At 33.0% G+C, this 26442-nt stretch overlaps 11 protein-coding genes across 11 annotated transcripts, besides 5 other annotated features; 4 read left to right on the top strand and 7 right to left on the bottom strand.

The window, feature by feature from the left end:
- Positions 1-116: 116 nt before the first annotated feature.
- On the bottom strand, positions 117-973 carry TVAGG3_0924390 (cysteine-rich secretory protein family; the record flags this gene model as incomplete). The annotated part of the gene is made up of 1 exon (XM_001322551.1): positions 128-895. One exon carries the CDS (start codon positions 893-895, stop codon positions 128-130), a length of 768 nt encoding a protein of 255 aa, XP_001322586.1.
- Positions 974-1607: 634 nt separating this feature from the next.
- On the bottom strand, positions 1608-2822 carry TVAGG3_0924380 (proteasome regulatory particle assembly; the record flags this gene model as incomplete). Its single annotated transcript, XM_001322552.1, has 1 exon — positions 1608-2822. One exon carries the CDS (start codon positions 2820-2822, stop codon positions 1608-1610), a length of 1215 nt encoding a protein of 404 aa, XP_001322587.1.
- A 676-nt stretch (positions 2823-3498) lies between these two features.
- TVAGG3_0924370 (elongation factor-like GTPase 1 family) lies at positions 3499-6030 on the top strand (the record flags this gene model as incomplete). The annotated part of the gene is made up of 1 exon (XM_001322553.1): positions 3499-6006. The coding sequence occupies one exon, from the start codon at positions 3499-3501 to the stop codon at positions 6004-6006; it is 2508 nt and encodes an 835-aa protein (XP_001322588.1).
- Positions 6031-7707: 1677 nt separating this feature from the next.
- Positions 7708-7816: a mobile genetic element.
- Positions 7817-7957: 141 nt separating this feature from the next.
- Positions 7958-8066: a mobile genetic element.
- A 141-nt stretch (positions 8067-8207) lies between these two features.
- Positions 8208-8316: a mobile genetic element.
- Positions 8317-8457: 141 nt separating this feature from the next.
- Positions 8458-8566: a mobile genetic element.
- Positions 8567-8686: 120 nt separating this feature from the next.
- Positions 8687-8748: a mobile genetic element.
- Positions 8749-8995: 247 nt separating this feature from the next.
- TVAGG3_0924310 (vacuolar protein sorting-associated protein 54 family) lies at positions 8996-11963 on the bottom strand (the record flags this gene model as incomplete). Its single annotated transcript, XM_001322554.1, has 1 exon — positions 9075-11198. One exon carries the CDS (start codon positions 11196-11198, stop codon positions 9075-9077), a length of 2124 nt encoding a protein of 707 aa, XP_001322589.1.
- An 898-nt stretch (positions 11964-12861) lies between these two features.
- TVAGG3_0924300 (microtubule plus end polymerase family) lies at positions 12862-17160 on the bottom strand (the record flags this gene model as incomplete). Its single annotated transcript, XM_001322555.1, has 1 exon — positions 12870-17147. One exon carries the CDS (start codon positions 17145-17147, stop codon positions 12870-12872), a length of 4278 nt encoding a protein of 1425 aa, XP_001322590.1.
- A 349-nt stretch (positions 17161-17509) lies between these two features.
- Positions 17510-18514, bottom strand: TVAGG3_0924290 (regulation of cilium movement involved in cell motility; the record flags this gene model as incomplete). The annotated part of the gene is made up of 1 exon (XM_001322556.2): positions 17925-18503. One exon carries the CDS (start codon positions 18501-18503, stop codon positions 17925-17927), a length of 579 nt encoding a protein of 192 aa, XP_001322591.1.
- Positions 18515-18792: 278 nt separating this feature from the next.
- On the top strand, positions 18793-19735 carry TVAGG3_0924280 (Chain X 40s Ribosomal Protein S23; the record flags this gene model as incomplete). Its single annotated transcript, XM_001322557.2, has 1 exon — positions 18972-19406. The coding sequence occupies one exon, from the start codon at positions 18972-18974 to the stop codon at positions 19404-19406; it is 435 nt and encodes a 144-aa protein (XP_001322592.1).
- A 127-nt stretch (positions 19736-19862) lies between these two features.
- TVAGG3_0924270 (serine hydroxymethyltransferase family protein) lies at positions 19863-21394 on the bottom strand (the record flags this gene model as incomplete). Its single annotated transcript, XM_001322558.1, has 1 exon — positions 20039-21394. The coding sequence occupies one exon, from the start codon at positions 21392-21394 to the stop codon at positions 20039-20041; it is 1356 nt and encodes a 451-aa protein (XP_001322593.1).
- A 61-nt stretch (positions 21395-21455) lies between these two features.
- On the top strand, positions 21456-22678 carry TVAGG3_0924260 (uncharacterized protein; the record flags this gene model as incomplete). Its single annotated transcript, XM_001322559.1, has 1 exon — positions 21925-22539. One exon carries the CDS (start codon positions 21925-21927, stop codon positions 22537-22539), a length of 615 nt encoding a protein of 204 aa, XP_001322594.1.
- A 125-nt stretch (positions 22679-22803) lies between these two features.
- Positions 22804-23617, bottom strand: TVAGG3_0924250 (uncharacterized protein; the record flags this gene model as incomplete). Its single annotated transcript, XM_001322560.1, has 1 exon — positions 22868-23425. The coding sequence occupies one exon, from the start codon at positions 23423-23425 to the stop codon at positions 22868-22870; it is 558 nt and encodes a 185-aa protein (XP_001322595.1).
- Positions 23618-23761: 144 nt separating this feature from the next.
- Positions 23762-26029, top strand: TVAGG3_0924240 (cyclin-dependent kinase inhibitor 2C-related family; the record flags this gene model as incomplete). Its single annotated transcript, XM_001322561.1, has 1 exon — positions 23762-26029. One exon carries the CDS (start codon positions 23762-23764, stop codon positions 26027-26029), a length of 2268 nt encoding a protein of 755 aa, XP_001322596.1.
- Between the last annotated feature and the right edge of the window lie 413 nt (positions 26030-26442).

Raw genomic sequence — 26442 nt, 5'->3', positions numbered from 1 at the left:
TATAAAACTTTCATAAGTAAATTTTACTTTCTATGAAAGCATTAATATAGTTATTTTCAAGTTAAATTCTATGATAAATATTAAATTTTTATTTTCAAACAATTTTAATTGACTTTAGCATACATAGTTAATATCTTGCAAATAGTTGAGTTCCATACCATGCATCTCCATCATGTGCTACGGCAATCCCCATATGTGTGTAATCACCAAGTAAATTTCTTCTGTGGCCAGGTGAATTGATCCATCCTTGAACGAAAATTCGAATTGGATCGCTGTATCCTTGGCAATAAGCCACATTTTCGGCAGCAGCGTAACCAGCGATTTGCCTTGCTCTTTCGTCGAATCCAATGTGTCCTACAGGTATTTTACGAGCTAACATGTTCTTTGTATGAGGCATTCCGATTTCTGATAATTTTTTCATAAATTTCAGCGGAGGTTTGCCTTGTTTTTGGCGGAATTCGTTGGTAAGTCTTACGCATAGTTGTTCATCCTGAGAGCTGCCTGTTTCGAAAAGAGATAAAGGATCAATTCCTGGGCCAGCTCCATGACCACGCTTTGGACCTGGAAGATTGTCTGTTGTTCCAGGTCCATAACCAAATCCACGCTTTGGACCTTTATGAGGTTGTAAGTTTGATGAAAAATCTACTCGAGGAGGTTCCTTTGATACTACTCTTGAGGGTTGAATTGGGTTTCTTATTTCTGAAGTATCTCCTGTGAACTTTCCAATACCTCTTTTTGGCCCTAGGCCATTCATCCTGCACTGAGGAGGCAATCTTAAAATTGGGTTAATTGGCCCTGCGCCAACACCATGTTTAGGACCTTCGTTTGGTTCAAGGTCAACGATTCTATGTGGTTTCCCTTTGAATGGATTATCTTGAACAAACTTCAAAGACATTTATAATTTTTTTTGCCAACATTTAGTTCCTCGAGGAAGCATTTTGTGAGAAACAAATTTAAAAGTATTAAAATCAATTATCGGTATAGGTATCTTATTAATATTAATTACGACTTTTGATTGTAATTCAAATTACAAAAAAAGTCGAATTTTTCTTGATCGATTTAAAATCAGAAGTTTTGGTAAAGAGGCCATGTAAGAAAAAAACTCATATTGTTTGATTAACTACTAATTTTAAGTCAATTTCGCTGATTTTATCAAAAGATGTTCATAATTTGTTTCCTTTTTAGTCAATAAAGATTTATTATAATTGCAAAATTGTTTCTTTATCAAAGTGTGTCTAAAATAATCATCATCAACATTGACTGAGACAAGTCGATAATGATTAAGTTAAAAGGTATAAATCTATGAGATAAGGTATTGCAAATGGAATGCTTGATTCAAAAAATAATGAGATTTTGTAATTTTACATCAGAATTAAACCCTAAAAAGCATTAATGTAATTCAGAAAAGGGTAAATATATAGTTTATGCATATATTAACATTTGATATAGCTGATTTAGACACCTCGGGCGTTATAGACTAATTCCTTGAATATTCTTAAATTGCATTAAAAAGTTTCCAGGCATTCAAATTTTCAGAACTTTAAACGTTAATGAAAATATATGTTTTAATTATGGCTGCACAGCTGCGCGCCGATATAAGCTGAATATTATATTTTTGTACCATGTGATTCAAGAAGTTCGAGTGTATCTTTGCAATCATGTATACGTGCAAGAGCAAGAGGGGTCAATGAATAATTATCTTTTTCATTGATATTTGCCCCATGTAAAATAAAAAGTTCGGTTGTATCTTTACTATTATTCCCTGCTGCAAAATGAAGGGCGGTTCTTCCTTGATTATTTTTTTCATTGATATTCGCACCATGTGAAATAAGAAGTTCGGCTATTTCTTTACTACTATTTTCTGCCGCATTATGAAGAGCGGTTCTTCCATTTTTATCTTTTTCATTGATATTCGCATCATGTGATAAGAAATATTCGCAAAGAGATAGAATATTACATAACGGAGAATTAATAAAGCAATTGTTAAAATCATCAGTTTGATCATAATAAACTAAAAATGATTCAAGATTATTATATTTTCCACAATAATATAAATTAATCTCTATATTGTGTTCATTCACCAAGAGTGTAACAAAATCAATGTTGTGTGAAATAATTGCATAAAACATGCATTTTTCATCTGGTGTTTGATATTTCAAACATTCACTCAAGATCTCTTTATTTCCGCCTAAAAATGAAAATTCTAGACATGTTTGAGTTATTTCTGAGTTAAATTTCATTCTCAATAACTTGAAACAATCAACTGCTCCGTGGTAACAACATAATTCAAGCAATAAATATCCTTCGTAAGAATATGGATATAAACTGTTTTTAAGTTTTTGGTCTTTATCAAATCCATCCCTTTCGGTGAAGTATATGAATCTTTCAAGGTCATTATACATAATTGCTCTGTAAATTGTATCTCCTGTATGAATTTCAAGATTTTCTGAGTTAATTTTTTCAAAATCAGCAGATTTGTCTAATTTAATTCCATATTCTTTATAAAACAGAAAGTTTGAAATAGTTGCAACTTTTTTGACCTCTTTGACATGATATTCGTCAGAAATGAGTTTGGCAAGAGATAAATATGACTTTGTATAGCGATTATTATACGGAATGATATTTAAAATATCTTTAATTACATTTATGGGAAGATATTTCATTGAATCAATCAATTCTGTCTTGATAATTTTGTAAATGTCTTTTAAATCTTCTTCATTTTCTGTTTTCAGCTGATACAACTCATTGTATATGCCAATATAGTATTTAAAGATACTTCGCAGTTCGCTGTATTTATTTGGGTTAACATCTTGGTCGGACATTATTAATTTTTTAAAAGGATGCATTTAAATTTTAACATATAAATATCTTTTAAACTCATTAGAAGAAACAAATATTGTGTTAAACATGTGTAAATCAATGATCACAAAGAATTCGGAAATATTTCGACACTGCGGATTTGGTAGTATTTATATGTACAGCAAATATCTATCACCAAGTGAGGGCTTCGAAAACGCACCAATCATTAATTATCGAATACTATTTTCATCAAGAATTCAAATTATAGCAAATTTAGATATATTGTATCTATAGAAATGTTACAATATGCATAAGCATATAACATTTTATCAATCGTTTTACTTCTTTTGCAGAAATTTTTTCAAGCAAGAATAAATGATGTTAGTCCCGCCCATTGTCATACATTATAATTCCTAGTTATTTCATTTAGACTATATTGTAGTAACTTATATATATATAAAAGCTCACAACATTCATATTTAGAGCCTACTGATCCTATTTATCTTATTCATTTTGAAATATGTTGTTTAGATCTTCGTGGGACTACCTTTGTCCCTATTAAACATGTAAATATATATTCCTCCAAAGTTCTTTCAATTACATTGAAAGGGAGGAAAATTTTTGAAAAGAAAATTATCGATGAAGAGAGAAAAAAAATTGAAAGGTCCTAAAATTTTTGTCCAAAATCAATTTTTTTAAATGTTTAATTTTTCACATGAAACAGTAGAGAAAGTAATTTCTCGTCCAGAACATACATTAAACTTTTGCATTCTTGCTCACGTTGATCATGGTAAGACAACTCTTTGTGACCATCTTCTTTCAAGTAATAGCATTATTACAAAAGAACTTGCAGGCGAAGTCCGCTACATGGACTGCCTTCAAGCAGAGCGTGAAAGAAATATCACGATGAAAACATCAGCAGTTTCATTGATTTACAGAAAAGAAAATGAATTATTTTATCTAACTGTTGTTGATTCCCCAGGACATGTCGACTTCGAAGCTGAAGTATCCAATGCGGTTAGATTATCAGATGGTTGTCTAATTCTTGTTGATGCTGTTGAAGGAGTTTGTGTCCAGACAGAATTAGTCCTTAGATGCGCTTTCAACAACAACCTTAAGCCGATTCTTGTTATAAACAAGGTAGATAGACTATTTACAGAACTAGATTTATCACCTGAAGATGCCGAATTACATTTAGAACAATTATTACAAGAAATCAACGCCGCAACACTACAAGAAGATCCCCCATTTGATCCATCCATCGGAAACGTTGTTTTTGTATCCTGCATTGGCAAATGGGGCTTTGCAGTTCCAGATATTTCATCTCAATTTGCAGATAAGCTTGGTGTCACACCCGAAAAGGCCGCAGAACTATTCTGGGGCCTTAAATACTGGGATCCGAAGACGAAACATATTACAAAACGCAAGCCAACCCCTCAATCAAAAACATTTTTCCAACAAATGCTCTTAACACCTATCTGGAAAGCCTACCAAGAGAAATGCGACATTACACAACTTGCACAGCGTCTAAATGTGCAAGTAACAGCCAGAGATACCCCAATCTCAATCATATCCAAATGGATTCCTTTATCAAACTCTCTTTTATCGACCATTGTCAAGTTCCTTCCAACTCCTGCTTCCGCACAACCTATTACCATTCCAAAGATGTGTCCTGGTCTTTTAGAAGAAAAATACCAAAAATTTTTCGATGCCGCAAAACGTGTTGACAAAAACGGCCCGATGATTGCATTTAGTCCAAAGATTGTACATGGCGCGATGCTTCATTTCCCATCAGAATCATATCCATTTGTCATGTACGTGCGTGTTTACAGCGGAACAATTCGTCCAAACGATGTTTTGTATGTCAGACACGAGAAAGAGCCAAATGTTAGTAAAGTCACTGTCAAAGGACTTTATTTATTCATGGGCAGCGATCTCCTTGAAATCAAGACCGCTCCTGCAGGCTGTGTTGTTGGAATTGCTTTGGAAGAGCCAATTCTCAAACAAAGTACATTTTGCCATGAAGAAGATTTCCCTTTGTTTACAACTGTTACTCACAATGCTCAGCCAATTGTCAATGTATCAATCGAAGCAATAAAAATTGCAGACCAAGCAAGTCTTTTGAAAGGCGCCGAATTACTCGCGAAAATTGATCCGGCCGTAAAAATTTCTCATGAAGAAAACGGCCAGTTAATTTTGCATTGCATGGGAGAAGTTCATTTACAGTTTTGTATTGATGAACTCAAACAACACTTAGCTAAAGTAGAGTTCACAACATCTCTTCCTTTAGTTCCATGCAAAGAAACAATCATTGACAAAACAAATGAGCCGAAATCAGTGACAATGGGAAGAACAACGATTTATTCATCTTCTTTCAAACTCAAACAGGAAATTGTTGATTTGTTGTTGTCTAAAAATAATTGGGAAACAAAACAATTACAACAACAACTCAAAGAATATCTTCCTGATTTGTATGAAAAAGTAATCGCTTGTTCTGGATCGAATTTATTAGTTGTAAGTGATGAATACAAGAATTTACATAATTCTTTGTCAGCAGGTTTTAGATTGTGTGTTAATAATGGTCCTCTTTGCGAAGAACCTTTGTTTGGTGTCTGTTTCATTGTTGAAAAAATAGAAATCAAACAATTGACATTGGCTTATTTGTTGCAGGATGATGATGATGAAAGTTTCGTGTCTAATTCACCTCTTCAATTCGGAGAATCAATTGCATGCGCAAAGGAAAGTTTCAGACAGGCTTTCTTACAATCTCAACCGAGAATCATGGAACCATTGTATAGATGCGATGTACAATGTGATTACTCAGTTGTTGGAAGAGCTTATGATATTTTGTTGCAGCACAGATGTGAAATTGTTGAAGAGAAAACAAAAGAAGGAACAAATTCGTGTTTGATCACTTGTTATTTGCCTGTTATTGAATCATTCGGATTTCCAAATGATTTGAGATCTAAAACATCAGGAAAGGCACATCCACAACTCTCTTTCTCACACTACAAGATGGTTGAAGATGATCCATTCTGGAAACCACAGACAGAAGAAGAAATTGAAGAATACGGAAAGGATGGAAAAGAAATTAAACCAAATGTTTCAAAACAAATCATCGAAATAGTAAGAAAGAGAAAGGGAATTTGGACAGAAAATATCGAGCAGAAAGCTGATAAAAGAGCTACTGTTTCAAGGAACAAATAAAATATTTATTATAGAGTTTATTATTAAACTATTAAAACTTTTTTTTTAGTTTATCACAATCTTAGATAATTTCCTTCAATAATATGGACGTCTAACAATAGAAATGAGTCCATTTTGTAATATACTTGCCTATAACTTTGAATCAAGGTTTATGTAGATTCCTTAATGATACATCATCAATAAGCAACTTCTTAACATCTGGATTGAAATATAATAATAAAATATCTGATGTGTGATCTGGGTAAGATTGTTGTTTCATAATCATCTTTAATTTTTAAATAAACTCCTTTCTCTTCGCAAAGTCTCTTATTCAAAATATTATTAGAGGTTCACTCAATGTTGAGGCGGGAAAACGGCAGGGAGACTTTACTTAGGAAAATGGTTTATTGATTTCAAAGCATGCCTGAATTCTATTAAAAAATATAATAACTTTGAGTATTCTCCTGCATGGAGAGTCATTTTAATATGAAATAATGGAAAAATGTTAAAAAAAAAGATTGATATTTTTTATAATATTAGTTGTTAAAACTTCGATATGAAAGGAAAGATAAATTGCGCTTATTAATTAACTAATCTTACACGAGAATCAAGATTAATAATGAAAATGTATTACGAAGAAAATATATTGGTGGTTGTAAACAGGATTGTTTAACATTATGAAGCTCTATCCATAGATCTGCAAACAATACTAAATTATGGATCTATTAATTATTGGACCAGGAAAATAAGGCCTGTAACTTTTGCTAAATGCCCCAATGTTATACCACCATGCTACACCGTCTCCAGTATAGTCAATACAATCACACCCTATAGAATGTTTTAATCCTTTAAAATTATCCCAAGTATCGCCTTTGACTCTGATATATTCGTGCTCACCATTATCTAGCAAGGATATGTTTTGCTTCCAAATTTGATAGGAATTTATTTGTTTATATTCTAATAATAATGTTATATATTTAAAATGCTCAAGAGTTGAAATATAATCATATGAGTTAACTATAGAATATAAATGTTCGTCTGAATTATTACATTGATTGGTCGAAAAAAAAAATTGGTTATTTGTTGAATTATGATGACTTAATAGAATCCAATTGGATCCATATGCAAACTTTGTCTTATGGAATCCTGTTGAATATATCCCATCTTTTGAATAATCAACACTATTGTTGTTCCGAACACTACTCAAATATTTAAGAGAAAATAAAAAATCTAAACTGCGAATCATAATGCTTGTATATCCTATATAATTTGAAAGAAGGCATCTAGTTAATGATTTTCTAAGTCAACATCATGGGATGATATGTTATTTGCAAGTAAATCTAAATAGAACATTTTTTGACATTAAATGATTGTCCATTAGAACATAAATATTTAAAGAGAGTTTTTGAAATGAATAGATCGCACTAACAATGAGGAGCCGATTTGTGTATTATTTCATTGATTTGCAAAGGCTTCATCAAACATGTGATTTGTTTCTATGATATAGTATTTTCTTTTGAAAAATTCTCTTTTGCGAACACATCAAAAATTTTGTATTCTTATATACGAAAAAAAGAGATCTGACATTGTGTTAGATCTCAGTAAAAGTGACATTTACATGTCAAAAAAATAGAATGAGTTTAAGTAATTAAAATTGAGGGTGAGAGTAGTATTGTATGAAATAATATCTCTCACCCTCCAATTCATCCTATGGCGCCGAAAAAATTTTGGTGAAATGCGACCACATTTCACCAAAATTTCTCGGCGCCATATAGAGAACTAGAGCCTGTGAGGTACTGATACTATCCATGTACCTCGCAGGCTCTAGTTCCAAGCCAAAATGGCTAAAAATTGCCCGCAATTGTTCACATTGCGGGCAATTTTTAGCCATTTTGGCTTGGAATTGGAGGGTGAGAGTAGTATTGTATGAAATAATATCTCTCACCCTCCAATTCATCCTATGGCGCCGAAAAAATTTTGGTGAAATGCGACCACATTTCACCAAAATTTCTCGGCGCCATATAGAGAACTAGAGCCTGTGAGGTACTGATACTATCCATGTACCTCGCAGGCTCTAGTTCCAAGCCAAAATGGCTAAAAATTGCCCGCAATTGTTCACATTGCGGGCAATTTTTAGCCATTTTGGCTTGGAATTGGAGGGTGAGAGTAGTATTGTATGAAATAATATCTCTCACCCTCCAATTCATCCTATGGCGCCGAAAAAATTTTGGTGAAATGCGACCACATTTCACCAAAATTTCTCGGCGCCATATAGAGAACTAGAGCCTGTGAGGTACTGATACTATCCATGTACCTCGCAGGCTCTAGTTCCAAGCCAAAATGGCTAAAAATTGCCCGCAATTGTTCACATTGCGGGCAATTTTTAGCCATTTTGGCTGGGAATTGGAGGGTGAGAGTAGTATTGTATGAAATAATATCTCTCACCCTCCAATTCATCCTATGGCGCCGAAAAAATTTTGGTGAAATGCGACCACATTTCACCAAAATTTCTCGGCGCCATATAGAGAACTAGAGCCTGTGAGGTACTGATACTATCCATGTACCTCGCAGGCTCTAGTTCCAAGCCAAAATGGCTAAAAATTGCCCGCAATTGTTCACATTCCCATCTTTTGTTGGTAAGACGAAGAATATGAAATAAATTATGAAGAAGATAATGATGAATAAAATATCACTTTTTATATTTTTGACACGTAAAGTTGTCACTTTTCTGTCAAACTGTTTTTATCGTTTTCGTATATAACAGTATGACCCTACATTTTTGCCAGATGAACTATCTAAATTGCTTCGTCAAAAAGTATAAACTTTTTTCGAAAAAGAGGCGTTACAAATAATGACATTAAAGTCATATGCATCTCTTCCTAATGAATTATGTTTTATATTAAGTCTCATTACATCATTTTACAAATAATAAACAATATTTAACTCAAAATATCAATGTATCTTTATTTCAACAGCAAAAAAAAATGACAGTCATTTGATGTACTAGGTAGTGATTTATGATAACCTTTTCCAAATCAAAATTAAGTTACTTGATATCATAGAAAAATTTGATATAAATAAATAAAAATTTAATATTTAGAAACTTCGATAGAGATTCCAGCAGGAGCCAATCTTTCTGCCAATGCGCTGCAGTCTCTCTGGAAAAGAGGATTCTTTATCAGAGGCTGTTTTGCGTTCTGTTGTCCGGAAATAGTCATATTTATGTGTTTTCCAATTACATCCATAATCATTTGCACAGTTTTCTTTGGCAGGAATTCGTTGATGAAGTTGTTCAATGTGTTTACTTCCTTCACGACTTTCTCAACGAAAGGAGATATTCCATTTGGATCCAAATCAATCTTCGACATGTGTTCAGATATTTTATTAGTCAACACTTTGCAGATCTGTGTATTTAACTTGTTTTCATTTTCAATCAAATTCTTTGACACGTTTTGCATCTGAACAGACACAATATTTCTATTTGCGCCAACTGTTTCCAATCTAGGAGTAATGTATGATATCAATCTGGCCATGAACTCAATGTTAGCACTTGCAAGACTCAAATGCCTTGTAGAAGTATTCTTAAACTTCCCTTGTTTGGCTGCAGCTCCTTCGTAAATGTAATACATGCATTGCCTGGAATAATTCGATATCGCTGCGGCCAATTTAATTGTAAAGTCATCTGCTGTTCCTTTGATTCTTCTCGCGGCTTCTAAGTAGTTCCAAATGATCTCTAGCATGGTCAACGCTGATGCTGTGACACCGAACTTGCTGTCTTCTATTACTAAGTTGTCTAATTTGTTTCCTGTTGTTAGACGACGTAAAATTTCAAGGTGAAGTGTTCCGGAAATTGTATGTTGCCATTTATCTGATGATGTCGCGAGTTCTTCACGTGCTTTGAGGTCTTTGTCGAAGGTTTCGATGAACTGCTGTCCGAAACTATACAAACTTTGCTGTAAAAGATGATCATTGATCGAACATTTGTCGAAACCACGGCCAAAGTTAATAATTGAGTCGTAAATGGCTGAGAAATTATCTAAATCAACGTTCTTCAGGGGTTGGCTGCTGATTATACCGATAACTTCTTCGTATACGTTATTACATAGGACTTGGATGAGTCCTTTCACGGATTCGGAGGATTCCTTGGAGTACTTCTCGAATTCTGAGGCTATGGATTCAATGGTGTTCGTTCCTTTGGCAAATAATTTTAATCTAATAATTGGGAACGAGTTTTGAAGGGCTTCTGTGAATTTGCTGATGGATATGGACTGTAGATCTTGATCTGCTATCTGTGTAATGATCTTTAGAACTTGATCATGTGAATATTGGCCAAGAAATGTGTTTACATAATCTAATACTTCAGTAAGAAGGTTTTGCTGGACAATAACTGCAACAATGTCTGAGATATTGATATCATCTCTGGTAAAAATGCTGCAAAATGTGTCTTTAAGCTTCTTTACGATTAAATTTTTCGTATCTTGTAATTTGTATAGGTAACTATGCATTGATTTGATTTGTAAGAGTTTGGATTTAAGAGTTTCGATGGTTTCGTCCAGTGTTACGAAGGCTGTATTGAAATCTCCTGTTTCGGCGTAAGCAATCGCTGCTGGGCCTGCATCTACGACTCTTTTCATGCTGTCGAGAGTTGTCTGGATGCTTTGGAGTCGGGACTTCTTGTTCATCAGTGCTGTTATGGCATTTGGAGCGTTCGCATTTTGTTGCAAAGTTGCAACTTCATTTCTCATGGTTTTTACTTTAGGTAAGAGGGCAGCAATTTCTGAGTTCATGTCGTGAATCGCAGAAAATGACTGGAAAAAGTCTAAAGCATGGTTATCTGAAGAATGATAAAGTAAATTTTGAATTGTATCGAGTTGGAGGATCAATTGCTCCGAAAATAGTCTTTGCTTGAGGCATCCACTTGGAAAAACTTCGTTGAAATATTTTGTTTTGCGTAAATCGAAATTCGGATCATAAAAAATTTTCGAAACTTGACAATCTTGATATGTATTGTTTTGTGCAACTTCTGGTTTGTTAATTTCTTCGTATTCTCTGAGAAATGCATCGTTTGTTCTTAAATAATCTTCAATTGGTCCATAATCGACCTTTTGGGGTTGTTTCATTTGTATATCTGAAAAACTTAACTTCTTAGAAGCATCTCTAGCAAATTCAAATACAAAAGGTTGAACTGGATACTTCAGTTCTTCGTTTTGCATTTTTTTGAAAAAAAAATAAAATAAAAAAGACTTGAATGAGTTACATAGATCAAATTAATATATAGTCCTCCCAAAATCTCAGTAGTGAGGGCCCCTCAATATAAAATGTAAACCTCTGTGTATTGAATTGGGATTTGTAAACCTCACTACTCTAATTTTGATTGAGAGGGCAAGGCTCTGGACGCTTAATTTGAGGGCTTTTTTTTCTATGAGATTAAGAAAAGTTTTAAGTTGAAGATTTTTACTATCTATATACAAGACAAAGAATAATAATAAATAGTTTTTTTGGAAAAAAAGACGATAGGAATTATCAATTAAATCCAATTGATTTTGGGACGAAATTAAGGAATACATACTAGCTTCCATGTAGTATCCTCTTTTCGAAATGAAATTTTGTAATTTGGAAAAAAATCCAAAATAAAATTTTGATTTGGAAGAATTTTGAGCTTTGTTACTAGAGATTCAGATTTGTAGTCCCAAAACAATGTGACCATACAAATAATGGAAACATCCAGCAGGAAATGATTTGAATTTGATGGCGAATTAAGAAATTCTACTTGACCTTTTAACGCAAATGGAAAAGCATCCATTTTCTGCTAGTTTGGGTTTGCTTTTCGGCTTGTTAATTCATTTATCCATCATACCACGAAAATAATAAACGAGCATTTTTTGTTCAGAAAATTGAAATTGCATTGTTTCATCAGAATTGATGCAGTAACTAACTGTAATATATCAAAATTCATTAAAATGTCTTGATTTTGAGTTTCAAAATATTAATGATTAAAAATGTGACCCAAATTGCAAATTTTTAATAAAACCAAGCAATCCATGATGCATACTGTTATAAATCCATGAGAAAGACAGGACTAACAAAATTAGATGTTTACATTTATTCAATATTCAAAATGTTTATTTTGAATTATCAATATAATTAAATCATATCGCATTTCATGCACGTTTTTTCTCTCAAAAAATTGAATTGCTATTCAACTGCGATTTTGAGATGACTATATTTACTATTTGTTTTTTATATAACCAAAAAAACTAAGGGCTCTATATTTTCTAATGCTTATGTTCTTTATCATTTGTTCTTATGGTCTAAAATTTGTTTTTTTCTTCTTGTAAATATGTTCATTGTATATTTAAGTCTATGTGTAAGCATTGCATTAGATGAAGTTTCTTGCAAAATGGATCAGATGACTAGTTATTAGCATCAAAAGTTCCCTAATAAACAACGCAAAATTCATAAATTTATTATGAATAAACATAGAGCTTAGAGTGTAAGATTCTCTCATATAATAAAATAAGTAATCATCTGGAACTTACTCTTTATCTTACATTTTCTGCCAATCACTCCAAATCACTTGATTTTATGAATATATGTCGAAGATCACACATAATTAATAAAAATATTTTTTTATTTTCAAAAAGGTACTTTTAATGGGCCAAAAATTGAAAAATTTTAATTTCTCTAGTTTCTAGCCAGAATCAATATAGAGTTCATATGCAAAAAGTGAAACTACTGTGGTGTGGGAAAAAAATATCAAAGTTCCCCACTTAAACACTATATATATATATTTAAAAATTGTGAATTATGCGCGTGAAATTCAAAACGTGCCTTAATTGATAACAAAATATGTTCATATATTTTAAAAAGCAAAATAAAAATAATTATTTATTCCATTTTTCTCTAAGGTAAGCAATTCTTGCTTTCATATTAGCTCTATTTTCTTCTGCTAACTGTTTAGCAGTCTTTGTGGTAGTTGTTGTATCATTTGTTGAATTCTTTGATGTTCTTGCTTTAGCTTTTGTAGTTGTTGATGAATTTGTAGATGTAGTTAAACTTGATTTCTTCGCTTTTTCTGTAACACGTGTTGATGAAGTTGTTGAATTATTTGTTGATACGGATGAACTTGAACCCTTTGTCTTCTTAGTTTTTTCTTTTGTGCTGGTTGACAAAGCTGTTGAAAGAGCTTGTGCAACTGGAGAGCCACGAGTTTGTGAAATAATTTCCAATCTTGTTGGGCTCATTCCTCCATTCTTTGTTGGAGTTAAGATTGTTGAAGTGACATTCTCTTCTTTAGGTGGGTTCTTATTCTTCTGAAGAGATTTCATAGGAGAAATCTTTGGAGATGCTGGCATTTCACTAGCTTTCTTCATTGGTGACGGTGTGTTCAACAAACTGTCATCAATAGAACTCTTCTTTGTTGGTGTGAAATTAGTATCTCGTGGTGAAGAAACTCTTGAACTAATTGGAGCTTCAATTGCAGGAGATAAAACTTTATAAGGACTCCTTGTTATTTGTACAGGAGATTGATCTTCTTTAGGTAATGCACTGATAGTTATCTTATTTTCATTATTATTCAATGATTTTCTTGGCATTCTCTTTGATGCACTATCATTTAATACTCTTCTTGTTGAGAGAATTGAATCATTTTGTGTTGTATTAAAACTCTCATTTTGTGTCTTATTCATGCTTTCATTCAAAGACTTAGTTGGAGATAATATTTCTGATGCTTCAACACTGTTATTTAATATTGATTTACTCCTTGAATTTGGTGAGTTTACAATGTTTGAGGTAGAAATACTGTCATCAAACAAAGAATTGTTTCTTTCTTTCTTGTTTGATCTCGGTGTAACTCCTTGTTTTGTTTCTTCGTTCTTTTGGAAGGCAGATTTGATTGGAACTCTCTTTGACTCTGTTGTTTCTTCATTCTTTTGTTTAAGAGCCGCAACATGTGATGCAATTGCAGAAGCAGTAGTTGAAGTTGTTGATAATCTTGATGATTTCTTGGAAACCATTGTAACTTCTGGAGCAGCCTTTTGTGTTATTGCTTGGATTGCTGCTTGTATTAATTGAACACGAACATCTCCTTTTCTTAACTGTTTTGCATTTGAATTTTGGAGATGATTGAGTTGCTGTGAAAGATATTTCCTTGCTTCATCAAGTTCTTTTGCATCTCTATCAACAACAGAAGAAATCAGAACAACAAAAGCTTTAGCAAAGAAAGATGTGTCTGTAACTTCTTCAACAGATTCCATTGATCTCATTAAAGCAATGAATGAAAGTTGTGCTGGTAATTTCTCAAACAATTTGTAGATTAATGAATTAATCATTTGAGCAATTCCATCAATAGCTTTTAATGATCTGTTGAAGTATGTTGCAACGAAACAGATTGATCCTAATTCTTCCTGAAGAGTTTCTTGTGTAATCTCGAATCTGTTCGTAATTTCATGCAAAACATAAAGAGCTGGTTTGATAATTGAATAATTCGCCTCAGTTTGCATTAATTCCTTAGAAAGTTGTTCAGCAATTGATTGTGCTTGTGCATCAATTGAATCTGGATTAGTACTTAACTGTTGAACAAGGACTCTAAGGATATGAGCTTTTTCTGATTGTGAAGAATCAGCGAAACTATTAAACAAAACTTCTTCTGACATGTTAATTGGGATGAAAGGTGTCAAGAACTCGATTTGTTCTTTAGTGAAGCTACTGAAAAGATTCAGCTTCTGCTCTGTAGACATGTTCTTGGCAATTAAAGCAAGAACTCCTCCACAAGCTGCTGAAACTCCAACTTCACTGTTATTTGTGTATCCCATCAATTCGTAGAAAACTTCTCTGTTTGAAGAATTTTCTCCAACACATAATTGTAATTCGGAGAAAATATGAATCAATACTTGGTTTGTTGCTCCTGGAATGCATGAGCGCAAACTCAAGGAGTATTCGTTAATATCTGAGTGCAATCTAATGATAACTAATAAATCTAAAGCTGCATCAACGATTTGCTGAGATTTATTGTCCATGCACCAGAAAATGATTGGAATAATCATGTCCATTTCTTGTGATGTCATAGGATTATTGTCACAATAAAGTTTAGACATGAATTGGAATCCATCAAGAACAACTTTGATGTTTTTGTCAAACAATTTAATGATCAGCCATCTCAAGAAAATATCTGATGTATTATAAAATGATGATTCATTTCCTTGGAAGAATTGGTTCATTTCTTCAAGAGCTTTCAGTTGTTCGTTCATTTGATTTGAGAACAATTTTGTTGTAAAAGTCTGTGGAAGATGATTTGAAGCATCTAATTTGCATTTATCACTGAAAGGAATAATATTTTGCTTGTTGGCTATTAAAGCAGAGCCAACTCTAATCAATATGGCTAATCTCTTCTGTTTCTTTGATTGTGTTGCCTGAGAGAATCTTGGAACATCTACAACTTGTGGTTTTTCAACTTCTTTTTCTTTTTGTATCATCACTGATGATTCATTTGGATCTTTCTTTTCTACGGAAATTCTTTTGCTCTTTCTAACATTTCTTGTTATTGGAGATTGTGGGATTTCTTTGATTGACTTCTGAGGAATTGCATCTTCTTTCGGTTTCTGCGGAACACCCATCATATCTAAGAGTTTTTGTGCTTCTTTCCTGACATTTGCAACTTTATCGTTCATAAATGATTGAACGATTATTTTAAGTTTTTCGATATCTCCTGGAGTGAACTGCTGAAAAGCACTTTCCATCCATGCAAGAGATGTCAACCTTGATGAACTTTGGAACTTCGGATCTGAAACTGTTTTAGAAAGAGCATCAACAAAAGGAGTTGTTCCTGATTTCGGAAGAAAAGCGTTGACAGTTGCTGTCACAATGTCTCTGCTGTGTTCATTGAAATCAGTCCACTTCTGGACAATGAAAGGAGCAAAGAGACGTGCGTATTTATCAAAATCGCCATCGGCTTTTTGAGCAATCTTTGCAAGAGTTGTGAATGTGTTTAATATAATTCTGTCACTTTTTGTCATATAGTTTTTGAACAAAGCCATTACAGGGCCAAGGTCACTTGTCATCACGTAAGGCATTTCAGCGATTGCTCCGTCAATTGTCTTGAAGAATTCATCGAAATCTTTGAACTTCTGGGCTGCTTCTGCCGCTGCCAAAACTTCTGGAGTTATAACATTTGAAATTTTTGCTTTTGCGGCATCTTCGGCAGCTTTTTCCTTGTTCAGTTGTTCGTTAAGTTTGGCAAGTTCTTCAAGGGCTTTGTTATCACTTGTTCTATAGAACTTCTCTGTAGGAGCTGGAAGATTCTCTGCATTCTTAAATTCATTTGATAATGTGGACTGAACTGACTCTGGAAGAGATTCTAACTGTTTTTGGAATGTCTCTCCTAATTGTTTGTAGATATATGTTGATATTACAATTGCTGGTGTTTTAACAGCGGTATTTGTATTTTGAAGAAGAGAAATTAAAACAGGAAGGAAATGCTCAATGGATATACTTCCTATACCGAATTTCTTAACAATATTAACTAAGACTTCGAGTGCTGATGCCTGAACTTTTCCATTTTTAAGAGCGGCAATGGCTTTTCCTGCATGAAGTAAAACAAATGAAGGACAGATTGCTTGAGCAATCATTTCAAGTAGCTCTGATGAAGGGTCTTTAAGAGCACGATCGGATAATTTATCAATTAAAAACGGAATGATGATTGCAACTGTAGCTTTCTTAATATTGTTTGACTTTACTAATACTGTACGGAAAACATCAATAAGCAAACTGTTAACGGCCGCAATTCTCTCTTTCCAGCCAATAATTGCTTCTAAACCACGATAAATAGCATCTGCATTTGAATCCAAATCGCATTCCTTTCCTAAGATATTTTGTAGTGCATTAAGACCTTTAATCTTGTTTTTGAAAGCGCGATTTTTGAGTAAATTGAAATCATTTCCTATTAATAAGCTTAATGATTTTGTAGCTGCATCTTTTGATATTGATGGTTCTCCACATTCATCAGGTTCTGTGTCTTTAGTAAATTTACGCTTGTTGAGCGGAAGTGAATAAATTATTGGATTATTATCTTCTTCTACAACTTGAGCTCCTGGATTTGGGTCAGCAAATGCTTCAGGAGGAAGGTTGCTTAAATCATAATCTTTTTCCGGAACTTCATCAGTCATTCCTCAAAATTTTTCTGAAATTTATAAAATCTCTAAACGTTCATTGAAGTAAAATTAGACTTTGAAGCAGTTAAAAATATATTAGTTATGTATTTTTGCTGTTAGCAAAGTATGTCAAGTTAATTTAAAGCCTAAACAAACAAATAATTTAATAAAAGTTTGTTAATATTGCATTTACTTCTCTCATAATAGGATGATGCTTGAGTTTTTCTACATAAATATGTCTTTCTACCTGATTGCAAGGTAGAAATTGAATATTACAGGATATGTGATTCAATATTAAACAAAAATAACATACTTTAGCGGAGAATATTTGCTAGAATAGGAATTTATATATTAACATCACATTTATTAGATTTGTGCTCAAAAGAGCATTTTTATAAAACGGTTTTGACAAGGCATAGTGGCTGAAGAGAATTCGGTGAGGGTTCCATACTGAATGGGTTCTCCATTCTTCATCCCTCGGGAAAGTCCCCAGACAGTTAGCATAAAGTGCAGGCCGTGATGGTGACCAATGACTTCGCTGGGTTTAAAGACCTTGTCGTTGTGCATGTCTGCTCGTAGAGTTATCGAATTGGATTCTTCGGAATCTACCACAATGGGGCTCACTCCTTCAGCCATTATCACTTTTTTTTGTAATTATAGTGGCCAATAGCAAAAATCTTTTTTTATATTATTTTTTTGAATACATTTTTTATTTGATGATCGAAAAAAATACATAACTTATTAAATAACAATGCTTTTGGGAATAATAAGTTATGGTCGCTCGAATTTCGATTACTCTTCGCCTTCTGGCTTTGTAGGAATAAGTCTGTACTCTGGTGGAACTTCATCTTCTGTGTAAAGTCTGTCGGAGAAGTAAATACGGCGGACACGGCAATTAGCGAAAACTGAAACTCTGAGTGTTTCAATATAGTTTGTACCATAGGCACGGCGAGTGAAATCGCTCAAGTTGAACTGAATTTGGTTCCAACCTGGGTCGAGTCTCATTGGAAGTGTGCAAACGAATGGTTTAACACGTGTTTTAGATTGGAAATTGGAGGCGCGGAAACGACGTCTCATGTTCATATCATCGAGAACTTGGATTTCGAATGTGAAGTATTTCTTGAGATATTTAAGAACTAAAACCAAGAAAGGAAGCTTAATAGCAAGCTCTTCCTTTGGATCTATTGGGCATGTGATGTATGTGTTATTAACTGTTGTGCTAACAATTTCGAGAACGCAAGAACGGATATCTGGATCTGTAAGTCTTTTAATATAGCCATTTTCAACGTGTTGTTCCCAAATACTTAATGGCTTGGAACCAACGGAATAGAAAAGGTTCAAGAAACCGGCTTGATATTTATCTCTGAACATTGTGTTCTAAAATAATAACGTAATATTTACATTTGACAACGAGCGACTTTACAAAAAAAAATAATTTACAATGTCAAATTAGAATTTCATCACACTTCCCATAAAGAGAAAGATTTTAAATAACATTTGCCTGAAGATATTTGACAAATATATAACTATTTCCACCTTGTGGTCATATTTTAACCGAAAAATGTCTGATATCAAATTCAATAAAAATTGATGATCGATCGAATGAAAGCTTTACTCTCTCTGATATAAAATTTTTTCTTGCTTTAAAAAATTGAATGGTCTGAGAAGCTCTAGGCATAGATTTGTTGAACATCATGTTTTTATTAGTCCTCATTTCTAAAAATAATGATGTTTTTATTTGTTCCTATTGATAGAGTATGTTTTTATTATATTTTTAAATGATAATATTTTTTGATATAGCTGAGCCTAACCGTTTTAATCGTGATGGCCTTTTAAAACATGGGCAAATCCAAGGCATGCGGCCGTCTTGCCGCTCGCAAGCTTCGCCTTGCACACAAATCTAACCTTTGGGCATCAAACGCATATCGTCGCTCACTCGGCACATCAATCTACAAGACACCACTTGAAGGCACCTCAATGGCCTCCGGCATTGTTGTCGGCAAAGTTGCTGTCGAAGCTAAGCAGCCAAACTCCGCTATTCGTAAAGCAGTTCGTGTTCAGCTTAAGAAGAACTCTAAAGTTGTTACCGCCTTCGTTCCACGCGATGGTTCTCTTCGTCTTATTGATGATAACGATCGTGTTCTTATTGCCGGTATGGGTCGTTCCGGCCGTTCTGTCGGTGATCTTCCAGGCTGCCGCTTCAAAGTCATCAAAGTTGCTGGTTTCTCACTCCTTGCTCTCTGGCTCGGAAAGAAGGAAAAGCCGCGCAGCTAAATTGTCAGCACTCTATTTTTTCATAAACTGATAATATATTTTATTTGAAATCACACATTTTCGATTACAAAAACAAAACGCTTTCTTACTACCTACAATTTACTTCTTATTTAGATATGACATCATATAAAAATTTGAAGTTTATCTTATAAAATCTTGTAATTCGAAATGAGACTAAACACAATTGATTTTTAAAAGTTTTGCGAGTGAATCTTGATAAGATATAATGACTATTTCAAACCAAAAATTTTTGAATTTCAAAATTTCGAAGGTAAAAATCTAGAAAATTCTTTTCAAAATTTCAAATTTTGAAAAATTTTGGAAAAAATCGAAAAATTTAAATACGTGGTTATTCTCTATTATTGATTTTGATCGCGTTTGTAAATATAAAAAGTCGAAATATTCGTATTTTTGACAAAAAATTGATATAAGCATAGATATATGTTTATTAATACAGATAATTACTACTAAATTGATATAAAAATCACAAGTTCATATATAAATCTTCAATTTTCCCAATGAATTTCGAGATATACAACTTTCTTTCCTTTTTACTAAAAGAAATATAATCAAACATATGCTAAATAGGGATCCATTTCAAAAGCTCTATTTTAATCAATATACAAAAACATTTAATCATCATATCCAGGAAGAGGGAATTTTGAAGCGAATGACGTAACTGTCTTCTTTATTTCCCTAATATTATCATTGTTTTTCGCCAATTTCTTGAAATCAGACAATTTCTTGCCAGATTTTGATTTAATTTCCTTTGAAATTTTGACTCCTTTGACGATAAACTCGGCAATCTTCTTAAAATCATTTTCATCAAGTCCTCTGGATGTCATAGCTGGAGATCCAACTCTCAATCCTACGGAACCACCAGGAATAGTATTTTTGTTTGTAGTAATACCCATTTGGTCCAAAACGAACTCAACCCTTGCTCCATCAACGTTATATCTTCTCAAATCAATCAACGCCATGTGGCTATCTGTTCCTCCACTGACGATATCAATATTATTTTGTTGTAAATAGTCGCAAAGAGCCTTAATGTTTTTGAGAACTTGTTTTTGGTAATTTCTGAAATCTTCTGACTTTGCTTCTTTTAATGCAACAGCAATAGCAGCAATTTGATGAAGATGAGGTCCTCCTTGAAGAGTTGGGAATATAGCACTGTTAATCTTCTTCTCATATTCCTTTTTGAAGAAAACTAAAGCTCCTCTTGGACCTCTGAGAGTTTTATGAGTTGTAGTAGTGACAATATCGGAATATTCGAATGGAGAAGGGTATAAACCTGCTGCAATAAGTCCACTGTAATGTGCAACATCGCTCATTAAGATCGAATTTGTTTGATTGCAGATTTTTCTGAATTCTTTGAAGTCAATAAAGCGAGGATAGGCACTTGCACCGGCAACAATGAGCTTTGGATGTAGTTCTTTAGCTTTCTGCTCTAATTTCTCGAAATCAATTAAAGATGTTTTTGGATTTAACGTATATTGTTCGGAATTCCAGAATATTGAAGAAGAACTGACCTTCTTAGCCTTTAACTTGTGGCCATGTGTCAAATGTCCACCGTCACTCAGCTTCAATCCCATAAATGTATCACCTGGGTTTAATAAAGCCGTATAAACAGCTAAATTTGCAGGAGATCCAGAAAGGGCTTGCACGTTAACACCCCATTCTTTAGGATTCAAGTTGAATAGATCTAGAGCACGTCTTTTTGTTTCATTCTCAAGTTCATCAACGTATTTGGTGCCTCCATAATAGCGAGCACCTGGATATCCTTCCGCATACTTATTGTTAAAGTGTGTTGATAATGCAGCTAAGCATGCTCTTGATGGATAATTCTCTGAAGCAATCAGTTCTATGCCTTCTTTTTGGCGTTTAACTTCATTAAGATGAATTTCATTTATAACACGATCTTTCTCTGCAAGAACTTTCTCGGATAATATCCAGCTAGAAGAGAATCGATGAAATACATTTTTTAGCATTTTATATTTTGACACGCCCGTAATACTCTCAATCCTTCTATTTCATCATTTTATTATAAGATTTACACTTAAAAACCGCTTGCCAAGCTAATTTTAACCCAATATCAACCAAAACAATGAAATTTCAAAAATCTGAAATATGTTTACAATAATCGTTCTAAAATTCCTATCAAATGCTTTCTTTTTTCCTTTTTCAATATACACAGTGCGTAATAACAGTACCTGATGGATACCAATCATTGTTTATCAAAAATGGTGATACATTAACTCTTCCAACGAAAACGAATTCTTATTTCTTTATTTTTGATAACACAATACACAAATCACTTAATTTAAAAATATCAGACGACAAAGATACTAATGAAATCACATTATCAAAAGAAAACGGCTTGTTTATTGAAGGATCTACTGTAACAATCACTACCATCTCAACAAATGTAGATATTCCTATTAAAATTTGGTCATTCCCTAAAACAATTTGCAGCCGCTCTGCAATATTATATAATTCTCTTGATTCCATCAATTTTCAGATGTCAATAGACACAGGTGCGAACATTCCGTTTTGCCTGTTTGGTGCACATGTAGGGAAGCCATCAATTACAGCATCAGTAATTCCGAAGACATCTCAGATAAATATTTATACTGAGCTTGATCAAAATGGAGGATACAAATGTGGCACCACATGCTCTTATTCAAACTCTCTACATTTCTTTACAAATGTTATACCTAAACATGAAGGCCATGCTGAATTAGACTTTACATATACCGGAAAGATGGATAAGATAAGCAATTCAAACTGTACAGTTGAATTTGCTGGATATGCTATGGCAAGTGAAAGTGGAATTAAGTATTCTTTACCAGGCCACAAACCAGAAAATGTCAAATGTTCCGCTCAATTGCAAGCGAACAATAAGCCACTTATATTCGGAATCGTTGCAGTAGCTATTATTGGAATAGGTGCAGCAATTGTATTAACTGTTTTGATTTCTAAATCTTATATCAAGACAAGGGATGATGAGGGATATTTGATCGATAAAACAGATAACAATGAGGAAATGGAACTAATGAAGCTCGGAGTCAATGAAAATCCAACTCCTAAGAAACCAATAAATCTTTCAGAAATTCCTCGTTTCGTTAACGATTAGAATAACCATACTTATAAAATTTGTGCGCTATAAAGATAATTTTTTATAAAATTATTAAATTTTAGATTTTTTTTTAGGTAAAAACCGACATTTTTGCATAACATCACCTTATTTGACTCATCCTAGTGACAAAGCCATATCTTAACAGATCTTTAAAGTTAAATTTCATAAAAATAAAAAATTTCTTACAAAAAATTCTGAATAAACCGATCAATATCCAGAAAATTATTGATAACTATTCGAACTGATTTCAAAGAATAAATAAATATGAGTAAGAAATTTAAATATGAAATATGGGATCAATTTTTTAGTATATATATAATAACTTTTAGCATTCCATCAGAATAACGAAGAATATGAAGACACAAACACCAACAGCTGTAAGAAAACCATTGAAAACCGTATTTCCCACATATGTACGAAGTGGCTTAACGAATTCAACGAAATCTTCAAATTTAAATGATGCATCTGTACGGCGAGCCTTCTTAGGTACAAGTTGAACGCCAGGATTTGGACATAAGAATCTTTCTGGTGGAGCTTCACGAATCTTTGGTTGTTTCTGAGGATAGAGGAGCTCTAACTCTTCAACTGGAATGGTAGCTTTGATTTTTTCCAATTCTTCTGCACGTTTCTTTTGCTCTTCCTCTCTTTCTTGGCGTTTTCTTTCTTTTTCCTTTTCCTTTTCTTCACGAGCTCTATCTTTTGATATTTCTTTCTGTTTTTCACGCTTTTCTTTCAATATTTCTTGTTCTAATTTTGTTCTTTCCGCGATTTCTTTTTTGCGTTGTTTTTCTTCTTCAAGTCTTTCTTTTTGACGTTCACGCATCTCGCGCTCGCGCTCACGTCTCGCTCTTTCTGCGGCGTCTGCAGATTGTTTAAGAGTCATGATAGCAAAGCTTGGCACTTTTCAAAACCGTCACTTTTCGGAGCTTGATTTGTGCCAAAAAATCATGATTTCTTTTACATTTTTCTTATTCTCTTTATTTTTACATACATCCTTTATCACATAAATTAGTTTATGAAATTTCTTTATTTCATGAGGAAAAATTGCAGGAAACTGAAATGATCAAGTGCTCTGAATCCAAATTTACCACCAAAATTCATAAAAATATAAATTAAAGTTTAGATCGTTTAGAGTAACCTATATAGTATATTGAAGTCTGAAATCATTCAAATTTTTTTCTCTCAATTTGTTTAATTGTTTCCAGATCATTTTTTTTGAATGCAGTTTCCACACCAATTGAATATGAACTTAACCAACTACATCGATGGAGTTAATGCACTGTTTAGATTCCATTCCACAGAAGAGAGCGAAATTGAGAATACGTATAAGTTCATCAAAGACAAGCTTATTGAAACCAAGATATTTTCTCCAACTAAAGTTCTTACATTAATACAAGAAGCAGCAATTCATAATAACAAAAATTTTAAATCATATTGGATTCTTTACAAAAAGATTATTGATGAATTTCATCCTGACCAAATCAACTATAATTACATCATTTTTGATTACTTTTTATATAAAGAATATGGCATCAATTTTAATGAAATGAATCTGAAAAAATTCAAAGAATTTGATGAAAAAGGGTATATTACAGATGTACATAAAGAAAACACATTTTTCTATGCAATAATGAAAGATGATATCAGCTTATTTGGAACATTTGAAATAGATCCAAAACAAATATTGCAAAGTGAATTCTATCCTGAATCAAAAAAGGGATATTCATTAATTGAACTATGCTGCTATCATGGTTCATCGAATTGTTTTATGATGCTCAGATCACGTTTCAACGTCGAAATTACTCAAAAATGTTTGATGCTTTCTTTTATGGGCGGAAATCCTCAGATTTTGATAGATTGTTTGCGATTCCAAGTTCCTGATAATGATTGTATGAAATACGCAATTATTTCCCATAATATGGATTTTATAGTGCATTTGGTAAATTATTATCAGATTGAGATAGATCTTTTGACGTGTGGAATGAATTACAACATCGAAGCATTCATATATGCATTAAATCAAAGAAACATTAATAAATGCTTTGCTATCTCCCCAGTTTTCAATATGAAATCTCTTTGTGAATATTTCCTGGACTACAAAGCTGATATTAATGCAAAAGATGACAGAGGAGCAAACGCACTCTACTATGCTGTTCTAAAGGATGATCATGAAATTGCCGAGATGCTAATCCTAAATAAAATCAATGTAAATGCGAGTGACAATAATGGAGTCACGCCACTTCATTTAGCGTTTATGCAAAATAACATAAATTTAGCTCAATATCTTATTTCACACGGAGCTTCCATGAAATCAAGAGATCAAAGTGGCGGAACATTACTTCATTATGCAGTAACGAAAAATTGTTTTGAGATGGTACAACTGCTCATCTTAAATGATTTTGATGTTAATACAACAGATTTTTATGGAACAACTGCTCTACATGTCGCATCTGCAAACAATTGCATTGAGATTATTAATTTTCTTATTTCTCATCATGCTAATGTTAATGCAAGAGATTGTCATGATTTAACTCCTCTTTATTTTGCTACAATGAATAATTCATTAGAAGCTGTAAAAATTCTCGTTTCAAATGGTGCCGAAATCAACGTGAGAACTTGGGCTGGCTTTTTTCCATTTCATGAAGCTTCCAAAAACAATTGCATCGAAATGCTGGGATTTCTTCTTTCTAAAGGAGTAGATATAAACTTAAGGGATTCAGATAATGCAACTGCCCTTCACATTGCTGCTTATATGAATAATAAAGATGCAACAATATTTCTGATTGATCATAATGCAGATATTAATGCAAAGGATGCGAATGGACAAACACCTCTTCATTATGCAACAATAAATAATTACCCAGAAATTATTGAAATATTAATTACAAAAGGGGCCAATATCCAGGTAAAAGATAATTGTGGTGCGATGCCATTGCATTATGCTGCAATGAAAAATAATGAAAAAATTGTGAAGTTTTTGCTTGAAAAGAAAGTAAATATCAACGAAAAGGATTATAATGGGGTAAATTCTCTTGGATATGCAATTCAGAATAATAGCAAATTAATAGTAAATTTCTTTTTATCTCATGGAATTGATGTTAATTCAAAAGATGCAGAGGGTAAAACTGCTATTCACAGTGCCGCATTTTATAATTGCGATATAATAACCGATATGTTAATTTCTCACGGAGCTGATATCCATGCAAAAGATATAGGCGGAAGAACCGCTCTTCATTATGCTGCCGAAAATGATAGTACAGAATCTGCAGTTTTCTTGTTTATGCGTGGAGCAGATATGAATGCAAAAGATAATAATGGAGGAACGCCACTTCATTATAGTGTAGTTCATAATAAGAAAAATATGGCGAAATTTCTTTTGTTACATGGTGCAGATCGAGAAGCAAAGGATAATAATGGAATTTCACCAGTAGAAATTGCAATGAAACAGAACAACAAAGATATGCTAGATCTTCTTAGTTCGAAGTGAGAAACTAATCATACTTTAGAGGGTATACGTTCCAAAAATATATTGAGAATATGATTAAAGATCTGAATTATCGAATAAATTTATGAAAAATTTTTCCTTGATGTCATGCAATATAGCATCAAGTCACCTAATTTATGCATAAATGATGAACATTTTGTTACTAAAGCAATAATGATTTGCGATTTTAGTAGTATATATAGCGGGTTGTGTGACTTTTTTTGTAAACGTAAGAATTCATACGATATTGAACGATTTTGTATGATTTTTTTTGACATATGAAGTAAAAAATGTATGATTCTTACGGTTTTTATTCTTACGTTTTTGAATAAATCAAGATTTAAAAATATTCAAAAATGTAAGACATTTACACTCAGCCCATACATAATGTAATAAACACATTAAAAAAAATTAAC

Source organism: Trichomonas vaginalis, chromosome I, assembly GCF_026262505.1.
Source record: "Trichomonas vaginalis G3 chromosome I, whole genome shotgun sequence".
NCBI classification, from domain to species: domain Eukaryota; phylum Parabasalia; order Trichomonadida; family Trichomonadidae; genus Trichomonas; species Trichomonas vaginalis.
The sequence above is the reverse complement of the archived record's forward strand: the minus strand, read 5'-3'. Positions and strand labels throughout refer to the sequence as shown.